The sequence below is a fragment of the Platichthys flesus genome, chromosome 13, assembly GCF_949316205.1.
Source record: "Platichthys flesus chromosome 13, fPlaFle2.1, whole genome shotgun sequence".
Taxonomy (NCBI): domain Eukaryota; kingdom Metazoa; phylum Chordata; class Actinopteri; order Pleuronectiformes; family Pleuronectidae; genus Platichthys; species Platichthys flesus.
The window spans coordinates 21,149,520-21,166,004 of record NC_084957.1 but is presented as its reverse complement, the minus strand read 5'-3'; the positions used below and the strand labels follow the sequence as shown (position 1 = coordinate 21,166,004).

Below are 16,485 nucleotides of genomic sequence, written 5' to 3'. Positions count from 1 at the left end.
CAAATTATTTTATATGAGCGACTCCTGTTGCTTCTGAATTTGGGGATAAATGTATCCACAGTTAATTACTCAAATAAAACAAGTATGTTCTTAATTTTTGCAGAGTAATTATCTTCATTGTCAGGGTTCTTGAAAATCGACTTCTAAAGAAAAAGAGAAAATCTGTCATCATGGTGACGTGCTGACCCATAGTATTTTTACAGTATAGACAGTTTTCAGAAGTAACTACTGAGGATCCAAGATGTAAATGTTTCCTTCCCTACGTCCAACCCCTCGGTCTTCCAGTGCTTGGACTCACACCTGAACAGCGGTGATGACAGTGCAGTGAGGAGATCTGTGCACAGACATGGAAACACCTGCCAGAGTGACAGTTTGTCATGATGACACACAAACACACACCGACAGTCCTGTCTGCATAGCACCTGAGAACGTCACGTTGACTGATATGAATTTTGAATTTATAAAAAATATTACTTTGTAATATTGTACCTGAATTCTCAATTACATGATGGGGGCTTGCTTTTATTCTGAGGAAGGCACTTGTGCTTGAAACGTCTCTACGGCAATACATTCTTTAACTGAAGCTTCTAGTCATGTCGATTTTCTTCTTTTTAGTAAAGGTTTGTGATATTTTGTTAATCCTCACAAAAAAGAGAGGTTCCAACAGCATGAGTAAATCTATACACCTAACTCTAAGCATGCCCCTATAAAAGCAAGTCCTAACCCTTTAAGAACGCTTTGAAAAAGTGAGGACTGTCCAAAATGTCCTCAGTACACAAAGTCTAAGCTGAAAATGGTCCTCACAAAGATACAAGGACACACACACACACAGACACACAAACACGCGCAGCTGGTAATCAAAGCCATGTACATGAATTAAACATTTTATTGAGCTTTTTATGTGCTTGGCACCTGTATTTACATTTTTTAAATGCCTCAAAAGAATAATCATTTTGCTATTTCCCTTTTTTTCACACATTTGATCACCGATGGGCCTGTAAAATCGTTATATTGCTCAGCACTTAAATACACATCTCTACAACACACCAAAAACAAAAACTCTGTTTTGCTATTGCTTCTTTTACAACTTTTCACACAACAACCGTTAAGCTTATGTTATTGATTGCATTTGCCATCTTATTTATATATAATATGCTTAAAACATAATCCACTCAAACCTAGTGAAACCTAGTGAAACCATTCCAGTCTATGAGGAGAGCGGGTTGATGTCCTCGTGTCCACACCGCTGGGAGTTTTCAGGATGAAGACGTAATCCCTCTGTCGACCTGACCTACACTTCTTTGACTTACTGCGTCCATGTGTTGTGTTCAGCGTGTTTGGCACATCGACCCGGTCCGCCGCAGCGCACAGATACCTCCCTGTGCACGCTCCTGCGTATATGTAGAGCAGTGAGTCACTCTGTAATCTTGTCCAGTTGTCCCTTTCATTCCGGCCCAAACTTCAGACCATGACGGACGCAGCGCTGACCCCTTGACATTTCTAAAATGATACGACTCAAGTGCTGCGTGAAGTCAAAAACTTCTGGATCCCAGTGAAGACTCTTTGGTTACAGGATGTCGTGACCCGATGGCCTTTGAGTCCCCAAAATCAGGAGTGAGTCACTTGAAGAGGCTATTGCTGCTATTGCACCGCTACATATTCACAACTGATAATCCTCCTGAAGCAGTGCGTGTGGGCTCCTCTCTCTCCTCGCACCATTTGTTGTTGGTTTCCCGTCAGAAACTGTAAGAGCATTAAGTTGCTCTCCCAATTTTTCACTTTATTAATACATAGATAATTTAATAATACTTTGACTCCCACTATATTGCTTTGTAAGTGGCGGGGAGTCTTTAAAAACAAAAACATGAGATGATATCCTTTTCTGAAAGGTTTGTTTGTACTTCAGTACGTTAACATTTCATGTGAAAACACCTGTTTGACATTGATGCCAAACTGGGTTCATCGATGAGGGATTTGCTTCTCACCTGAAAAACTTTAAAAACATGGCGGACTGTGAGGTTCGATGTCGGTTTCTACACCATGTGCATGGACATCTGAGAGGAGGAGCCATACTGACGACCGTCACAGGAGCCGCTGCCCTGCTGGCCACCGGTGGGGTTGCCAATCATGTGCATCGTGTCCATGCCTCCGTTGGACAGGTACTGACGCTCAGCGAAGGCCCCAGCAGACGAGGAGGAGCAGAGCAAACCTCCTTGAGGCTTCTCCGGGCTGGCGGCCAGGCGAGGAGAGGTGGGGAAGTTGTATCCGTACAGGTTGTAAGGGTTGTGCAGGGAGAAAGCATTGTAGGAGCCCTGCTGCACGTGGTGGTGGCCCCCGCTGAACATGTGGGCGGAGGATGGGGAGGATCCGGATGAGGAGGATGAGGCTCCGCTCGAACCGCCTCCGGCTTGCATCACGTACTGAAGCTGCGAGGCTGGGAAGGAGCCGAGCTGACCACCGTAGGTGTCCATCTTGCCTCCGGAGCCACTGCCGCCACTGCCACCAGTCAGGGATGGATGAGCGCCACCCTGCATACCAGCAGCAATCAAGGAGGAAGTCCTCTGTGGCAGGAAGGATTCAGAAGACTGAGCAGAGGCCACAGCGCCCCCTGCAGCCTGGAGGCGTCCGTAGGAACTGTCAGCCAGGCCACCATAGCCCTGCAGGGCCGCCATGTTGCTGCGGGCACAGGCTGGGTACTCAGACAGGCCCAGGTTGCAGAGCTGGCTTTCCCTACAGCCCACATTGAAGGTGTTGGGAGCAAGGTGGAAGGTGGGAGGGGAGCAGGAGGGGGACAGGAGGTGCGCCGCACCAGAGGGGGACGGGGTTCCTGTGCTGGAGGTGGTGGGAGAAGTTCCTGTGCTTCCACCTGGAAAACACACAAATACAAACAGAATGAAATACAGTGACTTTGACCACTGACGCCAAGGAGGTGTGTTTTCATCCCTGTCTGGTTCTTTTTTTGAAAACGAAAATACACAAAAACAACTGAAAGGATTTCCAAATCAGAGGACAGATCCAGGAAGATTTGTTTTTAACTAGCTTTAGAGTGTTTTTCCACCCCATTAAGTTTTCCCAGAGACAATTCAGAGAAGTCAGAGTGTTTAATATTTTAAGTTTGAATCAGGACCATTGCAAGGATAAATACAAATTTGACTACTAGTCCGTAGTCCTGATTTGACAACGGATACCATGATATGATATATTGTTCGTATTTTATTCAAGGTTTCATAAAGTTAAAACAATAATTGTTAAAGAAAAATATAACTTCTTGAACAGTTACAGGGGCATCTATCATTTCCCCATGTTGGCAAGAGTCTTCCTGGTAATGTTTAGATCATAATTCAAGTTATCTCTTCCTTTATGTACATAGTTTACATACTGGTGATAAGATATGTGTTTAGCAGCCGTATTCCATCACATGTCCACCGACCCTTTTTTCTTACAAGAAGAATTTGAATAATGAAAAAAGAAATCTGGTTTTCATAAAGGTGTCTCTTATGAAGCCGTCGCATCGAAACCGCCCTTATCACTAAAATATCTAAGTTGTCACTGTCTGCAATATTTTTCTTCTTTTTGTTTTTTGGGGTATTGCTGTATTCTCACATGGCCTCACTCTGACATTGTGAGGGGTTCATACTAGGGACCTGGAAGGAAAAACTGCGAAGAAAGTCAAGAGCAGCTGAGTCGGACATTTGCGTTCTGCCATTCAGCCCCTTTGGATAATTTCAGGAGAATATATTGAGTGCATATATCTGAAAGCAGCTACAGTTTGAGCATCGTTTTCATGCACCGAGTCTAATAAATAAAACAAGCAGAGAGCCGGATTATCAAATCACCTGTCGCCAATTTCATAAATAACATTACAGATCCGTGTGGACTCGCTCAAACAGCTATACCTTTGGACTGAAATCAGATTCTTTCATCCTTTGCTGGGTACGAGATCATGGACCATATCATAAAATATACTGCTGGTATGCAGAAAGAAATATGGATTCAGTTTTGACCATGTCTGGTCAAAAGAGCCGCCCCCATCACACCCGACATCCCCAGTTGGCACAAAGCGGCTCCACTAAGTCAACCCTTTCATAGCGAATTGATAGCTGTGGGATATCAATTGCATATTTCTCGATTAATGAGAATTTGGCCCGGGTTCATCTTGCTGTTGGAGAAATTCAGTTTGAAACCATGAGGAGGCATAACTAAATGATCCAGGACCTGCTTGGCTGGGGTTCTGATTTTGCACCATATGCCTTCGATAATATTGCCGCAGCGCTCCGCTCCGCTCAGAGAGATGAGGAGGGGGGTTCAACGAGGGAAGAGAGGAAGGTAGATATACATAAGGAAAAAAGAGAGAGGAGGGAAGAGAGGACGATAGTTTGGTGATGTCATGTTTTCCTCTGGTTAGGAGGGTAAAGGTGCTTTAGTGGAATAATTGATTCCTTGAAGGGAAAAGGGTCCAGGACTATCAGGGCGTAGCAGCACACTCACACACGGTCACTAAGCACAGCGCCCGTACTCCAGTGTCCTCAGAGCGTGACGCAGGGTTCACCACCGGCGCAAGGACCCTAATCACTCAGGAGGAGTTTAATGATAACAAACACATGTTTGCCTGCTCAGACAAAATATGCAGCATCACGTCATGCTGACCTGCGATAAGGTCAGTGAGGAAGCAGAGGTGCTTCAGGGCTTGATAAAAGCCATGACTAAGACGTGTGCTGACGCTGGGAGTCTTACAAAGTGAGGTGTGTCGCGGAGCTGCAGGGTTTGTTTGACGAATCGCTAAGTTGTGTTTAACTGTCGAGGGCTGGTCGAGGTGTGAACGGCTCGGGAGGCGCAGGCCGACCTGCAAGAGTAACAACGTATAAGGCCAAGCTCACATGAAGGACAATGATGGCTGCTGCAGAGATTGTTGAAGATTTGATTAAATAATCTTTACTATTAGACAATTAAGACGTTAAAGTCAATCAGTAGAATAATCTAGAATTCAAGGCCTCTTTACAGCGTCATGAAATGAGAATAAAACAAAAAATTAATCAACTCTGAATGTTGGTCAGAATAAATCAAAGGAATCTTTCCAGCCAATTGGCAACTAGCTTTAACAATAAAATAATCAAAAGTCCATTAAAATGGAGACAGAGAGAGGTTTTTACTTTGAGGAAACTGAAAATATGTTTGTCCTTTTTTGTTACTGTAAAACCTGTGTCTACAAAGACAATTGGGCAAGTGACAATAGGAAGTAGATGAGTAGGACTGGAGGGTTATTTCTGTCACACCTTGCTGTTTCTGCATGTTGGTGAAGTCTTCAAACGTCAGCGTCCTCACAGGAGGTCTCCAGAAAGCATAAGTCTCCATGATAGCCTCCAGGCCGGTCCTGACAGAGAGAGAGAGAGAGGGAAGATTCAGAGCACAAAACAACCACGGCAGAAATAAAAGAGGAAAAGAGAGAGGGACAACAATGGCCTATGCATGTGTGTGTTGACCAGATGACATGAACGCAGAGAAGACGAGTAAGAGAGAGTTTGATTGGGAGTGAGATGAAGAGGGGAAGCTTTAATGTTATTGGGGATTGACTTTTAAAAGTTTATTGCATGTTTTTAAGCCTGACATGGCCGCGCTCCCAGTTATATCTGAGCTGTTTAACATCTGAGCTCCTCTGGCAGACGGAGACACGATGAGATGTTCCAAAATCTCAACATGTCGCCAGAGACGTCGCTGCTCAGACCCTCAGCTCCCTCAAGTCCTTGAAGAGACAGAGACTCACATCCGTTTTGTTTGATTTATCATTTTCATCAACTGGATTTCATTCATCAACTTTCTAATGTCAGTGTTGTATCATTTCAGACTGACTCCCAAATTAATCATAACACAGACAAAAAGTTAGGGAAATATGTTGATTTTTTTCAATCATTGATGTTGTCCTATAGATTGAGTCATGTGTGATCTAAAGTCGCTTTTACTGAAACGTAACTGGATATTTATACAACACTTCTCTGGTCTTATCGACTACTCAAAGCTCTTTGAGCCACGTTCACTCATTCACACAGTGCTACTATAACACTTCTTTGTATCATTCGCTGAAGCCGGGGGATCGAACCAACCCTCTGGCTAGTGGACGACCCTCTCTGACCCACTGACCCTTCTGTTATAAAGTCGAAGCATGTGATATCTATATTGTTTAGATTGTTTTCACACTATTATAGAAGTAGTGATGCAGTTATGTATTTTAACACTAGGTCGTACTCAATAACATTTTATTTATAAAACCCATATTCACAAATCACAATTTTCCTCATAGGGCTTAACAAGGTGTGACACAATATAATATCATTGTATCAAACTTTGTTGATTCAAAGTTTGATTTCATATTCTGTCATCTTCAGCTATGTCAATAGGTTAAGGTTAAAGTATCCAGGAACTGAGCGTAAGTCAATGTAATATATCCTCTGAAGTCGACGAGACACATGCATGTGTGTTTATGTGTGTCTGTGTATGTGTGTTTGGCATGTGTGTGTGTGTGTGTTCATACACAACTGGATAAGGAGAGAGCTGGACCTGAGTAACAGATAGAGTAAGAATAAATGTGGATAAATAAGAAAAGGCATATTGAGAGAGGCCTGAGGTAAATGAACCAGACTGGTTGAGAGAGCATCAGAATGAACAGAGAGAGAGAGCGAGGGGGTGGGAGAAACTGGAGTCCTGCTCGGAGGAAACTGGAGCCATTAAAAAGGAGCAGGCTTTTACTGTGCACATAAATCTAGGTGCAGGTCATCTTGAATCTGTACACGGTTCTCCTTCCTGCTTGATTTACTTCCCTGCACGCCACGTCCCAGGCAAACCAGCGCCGGACGCTCGCCCTGTTGTTTTAGGGCCACTGACTCCCAGTCCGTGGCAGCTCGTTAGTGTGCCGTGCTAATCGGGCCGGCCCTAGCCATCACTGCACTCATTCATACAGACACAATGCTGCGGGACCAAAATCCAACAAATGAGCTGTATCCCTCTGCTGGGCCATAAAGGCCGGTCACCAGACACAAACCACTGCACCACCATAACACCCGGGGAGGCTTCTATATTAAGAAGCTATTAGGAACGTCATGAAAACAAGCTGGTGCTTAGTGTGAGAATTAGCAACATAGATTTCCCACTTCTGTTAATTCTAAATTTCCCCTGAATGTGGAATTAGTTGATAATGTTCCACATTCACAGTGAGGTTCTGCCAATAAACCAAAGAAAAGTAACTGTGACTGTTTGTGTGGCTCATATCCGATACTAACATAAGCAACAATAACAGCAGATGTCACTGCACCTCAAATATGTTTCCACCACCAGCTTTCAACTTCTGTATATGAGCTGAAATTACTGCGAAATATTAAAGGATAAATGGTTATTAATCATCATCCATGATTTTTTGGATTTTATAACAAAACTTTCAATATAATAATAAAATAATATGAACCTTTTCTTATTCTCGTCAGTGTGTCCATCTGATCCTGTGTAACAAGTGTCACTCAATCCCACTTTCAATTTGAGCAAATATTTTTTGGGTAATCCAAAGGTTTCTAGTATTGGTTTTAAATATATCAGTATTAAGACTTTAAATGTTATACTTTTTGTACACTGAACAGATACAAAATGTATGTTGTACTGAAAGACAGTTTGGAAATTGTATTATCCAACTACAAAATAAGAATTATTGGAAATGAAACATGTCATTTCAAAACTCAGGAAGCTGATTCTGAAGCAACTGCAATTTGAATCAGAAACTGAGCTTTGTGAGACACAGCGGTGACAGAATATGAGTAACCAGCAGCTGTGGGGAGTATCTTCATGTTCATGTTAGCTTAAAATCGTTATAATATTTACTGGTACCAACATGATTATTATTATTATAACCTATACCATCAACACAGGTTCATTTTTACAAAATATAACCAGGCTTTATTGTGTCAGCGTTAAGAAATAACTGGTAAACCCACCCACCCTTTGAAAATGGCCAGACACTGAAGAGTCTGTTTAAGTGTGTGTGTGTGTGTGTGTGTGTGTCAGAAGACGGAGGATACATTTGATACAGGAACTGGAGGCGACTCGCCCCCTTTCCACAGTAAAATGAAAAAGCAAATGTGCAATCTACTTTCCACAGCAGCCAATCACAAATCCGATTATCCTTTATTAACTTTATTGTTTGGCTGCATCTCACACTGACATGTAACCATCCCTGAGATGATGATGAGTCACATAGGGTCCTGCTTCTCTTTAATGTGATTTGAATTGTTATTACAATTATTTGCAAATGTCTTTCTTTATGTAGTTTTCCTCGACTATAAACAACTTTTATAGTAGAGGAAATTAACGAAATTTAAAATGTCCTCAGCAGCACTTTACAAAAACAGTTCTTAAACCTTCCAGATTTGGTGTTATATTTAATAAAAGTGAATTACAAATTAGATTATCCCCACTTGTCTCTCATGAGCAGCAGACGCTCTTATCCAATCAAACCCTACGTCACCAGAATTCTGCAAAAGAAGCAGAAAGAAGAGTCGAGGGTCCGCAGCTCGCCAGCAACATCCAAGAACGATCAAAGATCAAAAGCCGCTTGAGCCATGAGGGGTGTAATTCAAAATGACTCACAGGGTTTTTAAGGTGACAGAATATCGGAGTCTCCACGCTCCAAGTTCTCCGAAGCTCTGACTTGAATCAGAACTAAATAAATCCCAACAGGGCTGAAAGGACGGAATCACAAGCGATACGTGAGGGTAAATTCATTTTTTCTCTCCGCGGACAAATATCTCATTCTCCTTATCTTTTCATCTGTAGCCTTTTTCTGCAGTGAAATTCTAATGCCACTCCATAAATCAAACGGTCTATTGTTTGAAAAATGAAAAAAGATGTCTCAAATATCTAGCGTGCCAATAATGCGGACCAGATGAGGGGGCCTGCTTTCATGTGCGGAGGGGTCTGGTGGCTCAGTGCACTCCCGCCTCTCTCTCCTCCTCTAACGCAACATATGATAATTCAGAAACCGAGAGAACGAAGGAGGAGTCGAGAGAGAAGACCGGGAGAGGTGAAGGCGAGAGGGAGCAAGGTATGGAGGAAGTGAGGAGGAAACTTGAGGAAAGGAAATTAAAACGTTTGTTTTTAGTGACAAAATGACAGTGACATAATGTATTCATATAATTGGCTTATTAAATCAAAAGGTGCATCGGTGAGTGTGACATGGTTTTTTTTGGGGGGGGGGTGGGGGGGGTCTGTGGCTCAGGAGCTATAGGGACATTCGGTAGTTTGATTCCCGCCTCCTCCATACTGCATTCCTAAGTGTCCTTGGGCAAGATACTGAACCCCCAAATTGCCCCAGATGGCTGTTCCATAAATACAGTCAAGATACCATTACAGACCAGGTTGGACTCTACAGCGACAGAAACCAGTAGGATTGCCCACTCTGGTAGCAGGAACAGAACGCATGATGTGACGGACGACAGGATCAGACCAGATGTGTGTGTGTGTGTGTGACATTTAAGGTTGTGACAGGACGAGTGGAGCTAAGAGTCAACATTTCTCACAGAATCCTGCTGGAGTCTTAAAATGTGTGATGTTGCATGACTCACTGAGTGTGTGGGAATGTGGAATAAAAAGCCATTACCTCAGACGGAGCATTAATAAACTCATAGGCATGGATTTGGTGATTTGCAGGTTTAAAAGATGTCTAGACGTCTCGGTTAAAAAAGCCTAAATTACATTCAAACCATTGTTCCAGCAACTTTTTACGACTACAGTGTATTTCAGTCTAAAACACGTCCTAAGTATGTGTTGAAAAAAATTCAATAGTTCTATGTTCCTGTGTAGAAAACAAGGGTCTGTAAAATATTCAGTCCACCTCTAAGAGAAGAGGGGTCATGGAGATGCAACACAAACATGTTGATATCCACAATATGTGTAAACAAATCCTGAAATCTGATCCAGGAACTAATCATAGCCTCCATCAAGGAGCGTTACACAAACACTACTGGACAGATAATAGGATACGGAATGGGCCGGAGAGAACCAATTCAATTTGGGTGCAAATCTGGTTTCTAATTGCTTTCCAACTTAACTTTACTCTCTAACTTACTTTCTAAAATCAAATAATCAAGAAGGTCAGCCGCAGCTACACAGAGACCACGGGATGATAACGGCTGGGACAGATCTCCTTTTACTCCTTCTCCGACATATCTTTAATGAAAATAAACACTGGTTTGGAGTGAAGCGACATCAAGGATTTTAATTAAAGGGCCTTTATCAGATGAATGAGACAATAACAGAAACAAAGAGAGAGAGAGCGACACATCCACCAATCCCTCTCTGTCCTGCAGATCCCACTCCTTCTTGGCAGCAGACGAAGCAGCTGTTTTTATATAGAACAGCATATGGTGCTAAGTGCTAACTTCAGAGGATCATTTCAACATGAAAAGTCACACAGACAAAAAAAAAGATCCGACTCTTGCTGGCAGCGTAGTAAAGACTGGAACAGGACGAATTGTTTGACAGCTAGTGTCATATTGTACCTGTTTCTGCCGGAGTCCCGAAATCCTTTGGCGAACGGGTTGCGATCGATCTTTAGTCTGGTGATCTGCAAACGAGAAGGACGTGACAAGGAGATTGTTTTGATTACTGCATTGTATTGTGTAATATTTGTAATTGGTTCCATAATACAATTTACAGAATTTAAAGTAAAAACAAAACAAGTTTTTAAGTTCAATAATCCCTCTCCACAATAGTTAAAAGAAGAATTTAACTGGTCCTAGCTCAATTTATTTAACTTGAGCTTGTCAGGTTATTTCAGAATTGCATTATATTTACACAGAAAACTGGTGATTGGTAAATCTAACTAACATTCCGGGAATCAATCTCAATTTCTATGCAGGAAAAGTTGTATGACTTAAAAACAGAATGCAGATTTTGAAGGATTACTTTTCATTCATTTTGGCCTTTGCAGGATGGTTCAAATTTGTGTAGCAAATGAGGAATGAAACATTTTCTTGTTGGTAAATAAAACGGGAGGTGCAGACCTGCTGGTTCTGATAGGCGGTGACGGTGGTGAAGACGGTCTCGGGGAAGCTGAAGGTCTTCACTCCCTCGCCGCTCGGCACCGGCTTGTTTGGAGAGAGTTCGCTGCTGAAGTCCTTCCTGATGACGTGAACACGAGGCTGGTACTTGTGCATGGAGTGGAGGATGATCTGGAAGTATGAAAAGGTGAAGTGCAGCCACTGTCAATATAAATAGGACTGATGGTGTCTGAGAAGGCTCAGCTCAATCATGTAGGTAGCCCCAGAGAAACGTCTTTGAAGTGAGAAAGAATAAAAAAACACTAGTCCCGAATTTTTACGTCCCTGTTTGAATCTATGTGTGAGTCGAAGTTGTGTCTTTTTGAGGAGATTTTTGAAAAAAAGCTAAAATATGGTTGAACATCTTCCAACTTGAGAAGATTTGATCAGTCGCCTGTTTTACCTGAAGTAAGTAGAGCCTGACCAATATAGACTTTTAGGAGCTGATACCAATATAAGGGAGTAAGAAAGTTCTTGTAATGATATATTGGCTTATACATGTATGGCGATAATGTCGTAATCAAACCCTTGATATTTTTTCTTATTTAATCTTTTTTGTAAATAATTATACATTTTTAATGTATGTGTCATTTCTGGATTGCTTATTGTTACAAATAAAAGTTTTCGTATCAACAAATATAAAAACAGATACTGACATGTCTGTCAAACAATGGCCAATAACTGAATAGAAATAAAGAAAGAGAAAACATGGAAAGTGCAGATTCTAATATAACAAGATCTTGGCTTGTAGTTGTAAAGGATTAGAGTGCGGAAGGTGAATTTGTTGAGTGATGGCCTTCTAACCTAAAGGAAAGTGTCTCTACAAGCATGCACAGCTCCACAGATTCCCTCTCAGAGTGACTCGACACTGCGTTCACACTGAGATGACGCTCGGAGGAGGGCCGAGGATTATTTCACAGAGAAGCGGAGGCGTCAGACGGTGTCGGCCCCAGCCTCGCCTCGGGGCCTCGGGGCCTCTGTCTGCTCTTGATTAATCCGAGAGTGAGAAAACCTCCCCAGAGCCGAACAACCCCCGAACCCCGCTCCCTTCTACAACAGAGGAGGTCATTTCAAACCAGGCCCGTTAGGGGGGTAAACAGCTCAGAGTATCAGAAACACTACATGCATCGTTCCAGACCTCGAATCACACACTCCGGCTAACGCACGCGACATCAAATGCACATGCACATTAGGAGTGGGGCTGCGGAGTCGTAACACACAGATGCACGCTCTGATCTGCAGAACTTTGTGTTCATTAGAGCCGCACTGAGTTCATTTCTTTAGTGTTTTGGCACATTCTGCTCAGATCACATGTCAATCAAAGCATGTGGGTTGAGCCGTGTCTTTTCCTCGAGCAAAAAGTGCAAAATGTCTCCCATAAGGAACAAGTGTCTCCTGGCTGCGTTTTCCTGCAGCTGTTCTCTCAATAAGCATTAAATGACTGCAAATCCGGCCAAACTGCTTACAGATACTGTCACTTAATGTTCTATTGACAATGATGATTCATTCTGCAGGTGAGGGTAAACAGATTTTGAGAGGATAAAGATTTCCAATGTCTATTAGCGGCAACTGGTGCTCAAGCAAAACCCCATCGCCTGCTCTCATGAAGCGAGTACAGGCAGAATCGCAGTCATATTTTAGCAATAAAGATTTCACCTTGATACACTCAGATGCCTTAAGGCCCAGAGGAGTCATGCTTTTAGTCTCAGGCCAGCCCGAGGGGATGGAAAGTCAAATCTGATTGCACATCAACATGCCGAACTCACAACATCAACCCAGAGAGCGGCCAGAGGACCTCGGCCGACAGTTGTCCGCGTTCAAATGCAATTACGCTAAATAAGTGATGTTTTCTTTTTCATGGTTGGTAATGTCGTTGTTTTGATCCCCCTTTGAAAGTCATCTGGACGTTCACACCGGAGAGACACGGACACATCCTGCAGATGTCGTGTGTATCTCCCCAGGAAATCAGCTCACGTCAAATTCACCTCATTTTCAGTTTTCAAACATAGATAAGAAACACTTTAAAGTCCTCATGAAATTACTCATTACACACTGGAGCGGTGCGGACTCTCAGTTGGACGCTCACCAGCAGCGACAGAATATGAGCGGGGCCACAATAACACTGCTGTCATGTGAGAAACCTCCGAAAACAAGTGCTCAAAGCAGCCTGTGTTGTGTCCACCATGTTTTGAGCGATCCTGAGCAACAGCAGTGACACATTATAATGCGATCAATCTTGAGCAACAAAGCAAAATGGAAGCAATGAAAAAAACAGCCTCTATTGGCCGGTCCAGGCTGCTTCAGCGTTTTATTAGATTTTCCCATAGAGCAGCGGGGAGAGACAGGAAATAGACGACAGGCCAGAGTGACAGCATGAGGCCGATGTGAACCCAAGAGGACGGAGACGAACCGATCCAGCCGGGCACAGGGCGTCCCAAGGACAGAAAAGTGCACTGCTAGCTTTCATTGTGATCTCCTCTATTTATACAGATGACACCAGAACGCTGAGCTGTGAACTTTGGTCATGTTGTTATGATCTAATCCCGACTTATTGTTGATGCATGAGAAAGAACACACGCTGCAATATTACATTCTATATATTATGATATTTTACATCTCCTTATATGACCTAATATGTTTTATACTTCAAACTCTTCTACACAACCGAGGGAATATTCTCATTTTACTTCACTGTTCGCTGCAGTCAAAGTAGTTCATGTTTACTGGAAGCAAATAATATTTGTTATATAAACATTGGACCACAGTCAGTGATGTAACAGTGAACTCTTCTACACTGCAGAGGGAAAATGTTCAATTGACTTCACTTTCTAATTTACTTCTACTTGAACTCTATAGTCAAAGTAGTTCAATGTTTAACTTACATTTGATCGGATCATGAAAAACACAAGATAAAAATAATTTAAAATGAGCTTCATCCTGACCAGTTGCTATAATGACAATTACAAAGTAATTAAGAATGCGGTATTAATTATAGTCTGCTGGGATTGGATCCAGACCCCACTCAACACTCAATGGATGGATGGATTGATGAATGGTTGGATGAATGAATCGATGGATGAATGGATGACAAAAACACAGTCAAAGGAGCAATTTTTTTGCATGAGTAGTTTTACTTTTAAAACCTTGACTTTTTGTAATAATTGTTTATCTCTCTAGGATGATATTTATACACAGTTGGAATGTCATTTTATTTTTATCTTCTAGTGCTCGCCACAGCAGAAATACTCAAAAAGTATAGAATACACATAAATACAAATTCATGCAGCTGTCATGTTTATTTTTGTGTTTTTGTTTTGTTTCCCTGCAGATGCTTTGATCACAATATTTTTAACAATAAAAGATCCTTCTGAAATAATTTGGTCCAAATGCAGTTAAACCTGCAGATCTCATCATCACTAACTAGTAGAGGCACAATTCATCAGTCTGGAGGAGGATGCGCTGTCTGAGACGCATTAAATATTGTTTCTCACGTAAGAATCTGCTTCTGTTGTGCAGTGGGACGCCTGATGATTCACGACATGCAGCGCCGTGTCTGTTTCTGATGAGTTAGACGGTTCATGACAGCTCGAGGCAGGAGGATGAGCAAGAAGTGGAGAGGTTTCCCACACAGGAAGCTGAAAAATTAATTTCCTTTGGCCTCCAACATCCTCCCCCGGGGAAACAAAGAACTAAAGCTGAGCAAAAACAGAGGAGCGTCGACCTCCCTCTCGCTCTGAGAGAACACAGCATGTGAATCCTCGCCCACCAACGCCCATATGTTTTTTTCATTTGTCACCACAGAGATGATGTGCCGAGCTGTGACATCTCCAGAAGAGAGCTGTAAACATCTCTCTTCTGGTGCCGTCACTACTCTTTTCTAATCGCTCCATCACCTGTTTGCACCAGTATTTGATCAGTATATAAAAGTACTTGGTTTTTAATACAGAGGTGGATTTGCCATTGATTCAATCTTTTAATTTTCGCAAAAAGTCTTGAATGAAACAGAAATTCTTACCCTGAGTGGTTTTACACGTTTCGTGGTAAGATTGCAAGAAGAACGCTCTGAGTTTTAAGCCTTAATTTCACTCGTGGTTTCATAATCTTTAACTCATTCACCTTCCAAGAGGATAATGTTCATTTTGTGAGAAGCATTTGAGATTAAATGCAACGCCTGCACCTTCCTATCTTGCAAACGTTTATTTGCACGTCTTTTTTAATACAATTCCTACCATCTCTGGTTTTCGCTGGCTACACCAAAGCCAAAACCAAACAACCTGTAGAAACCAGCACCTCATGTGGCTCGGTGTTGACGCAGTGACGTCTTGTACTGGTCATGTCATTTGATCACGCCCGTGTGACCAGTGACTCCAGAGGGTTACATTTGAGCAGTGTATTCTCACTGGGCAACGTGTTGTGTTTGGGTTTGGTGTTCAAAACGTGGATTTTTTAGATAAAATACATTTAGCAGTTCTCTTTAAGGATCCATTAAGTAATCCCTGGTCTCAGTGGAAGAGAAACATGAAGAAAAGCTGACTGACATATCTTGGCTTATTAAGCGTGTTGCTTCCTTAGACATCTGTCGGACATTAACAAATATTATCCATTTCATTTCTTTTTTGCACTTGCGTGATACCAGCTAACTCCTGACAAAAATAACTTAAAATGTGGATCATGTTTACGTCCCTTCTTTAACTTTATCAAAGCTTTGCAGCAATGCAGCTGCACAAATGTTTCTTATTGTAGAATTTGGTAATTTTATAATGTTCTTTTTAGCATTTTCTCCTCTTTCTTGCAGCTTTGAGCTATAAGAGGACAGTCAGAGTTATTAATCAAAGGAGCATGTCCCTTTTCTGTTTATAACTATACAGAGTTATAAAGTCAGGGTCTCACATGCTGCCTGCTTGCTAATGATACATAAAGAAAAACAGTAAATCAAACAAACTGCTGAGGAACTTGTGGCAATACACTTAAATATTTTCACCTAGAAAACCCACTTTTCACGATCAGAGCAGCCGAGTCCAGTAACAGACTGACTTTACCTCCCCACCTCTGATACTGCCTGGAAACAAGCGCGGCAGTAAATTAAACCGATTGTGGTCGGACCTAAATTTAAGCTCAGTAGTGCTGTGGCTGCTGGGGCAAACTACAAATCAAATGGAGTCATTAGGTGCATATAACGAAACCGCTTCATTAGAAAATGCTTGACAGACCCATGAAGGAAATGACCAGCCTATTAAAACAAGGGCATGAGTTCATATCCCTCAAACACATGCTATTTTAGAAAGCTAATAATCAGAACGGACAAATCTTCAACATGTGTGAGTCGTGTTTTGCAGAAAATCTATTCTGAACAAGCATCATAGCTCATGTGAGTCATGAAACCAACATGTCCGCAAAGAACCTCCTCAGT

At 42.1% G+C, this 16,485-nt stretch overlaps 1 protein-coding gene across 1 annotated transcript in view; it reads right to left on the bottom strand.

Moving 5' to 3' along the window:
* Positions 1-872: 872 nt before the first annotated feature.
* tbx15 (T-box transcription factor 15) overlaps positions 873-16,485 on the bottom strand; it is a 33,239-nt gene continuing 17,626 nt past the window's right edge. The window contains exons 5-8 of the mRNA XM_062401840.1: positions 11,040-11,207; positions 10,536-10,600; positions 5,274-5,371; positions 873-2,866 (exon numbers count right to left, since the gene is read on the bottom strand). Coding sequence (XP_062257824.1) covers positions 2,034-2,866; positions 5,274-5,371; positions 10,536-10,600; positions 11,040-11,207 — 1,164 coding nt within the window. The 3' untranslated portion in view covers positions 873-2,033. The remainder of the gene's footprint in view (positions 2,867-5,273; positions 5,372-10,535; positions 10,601-11,039; positions 11,208-16,485) is intronic.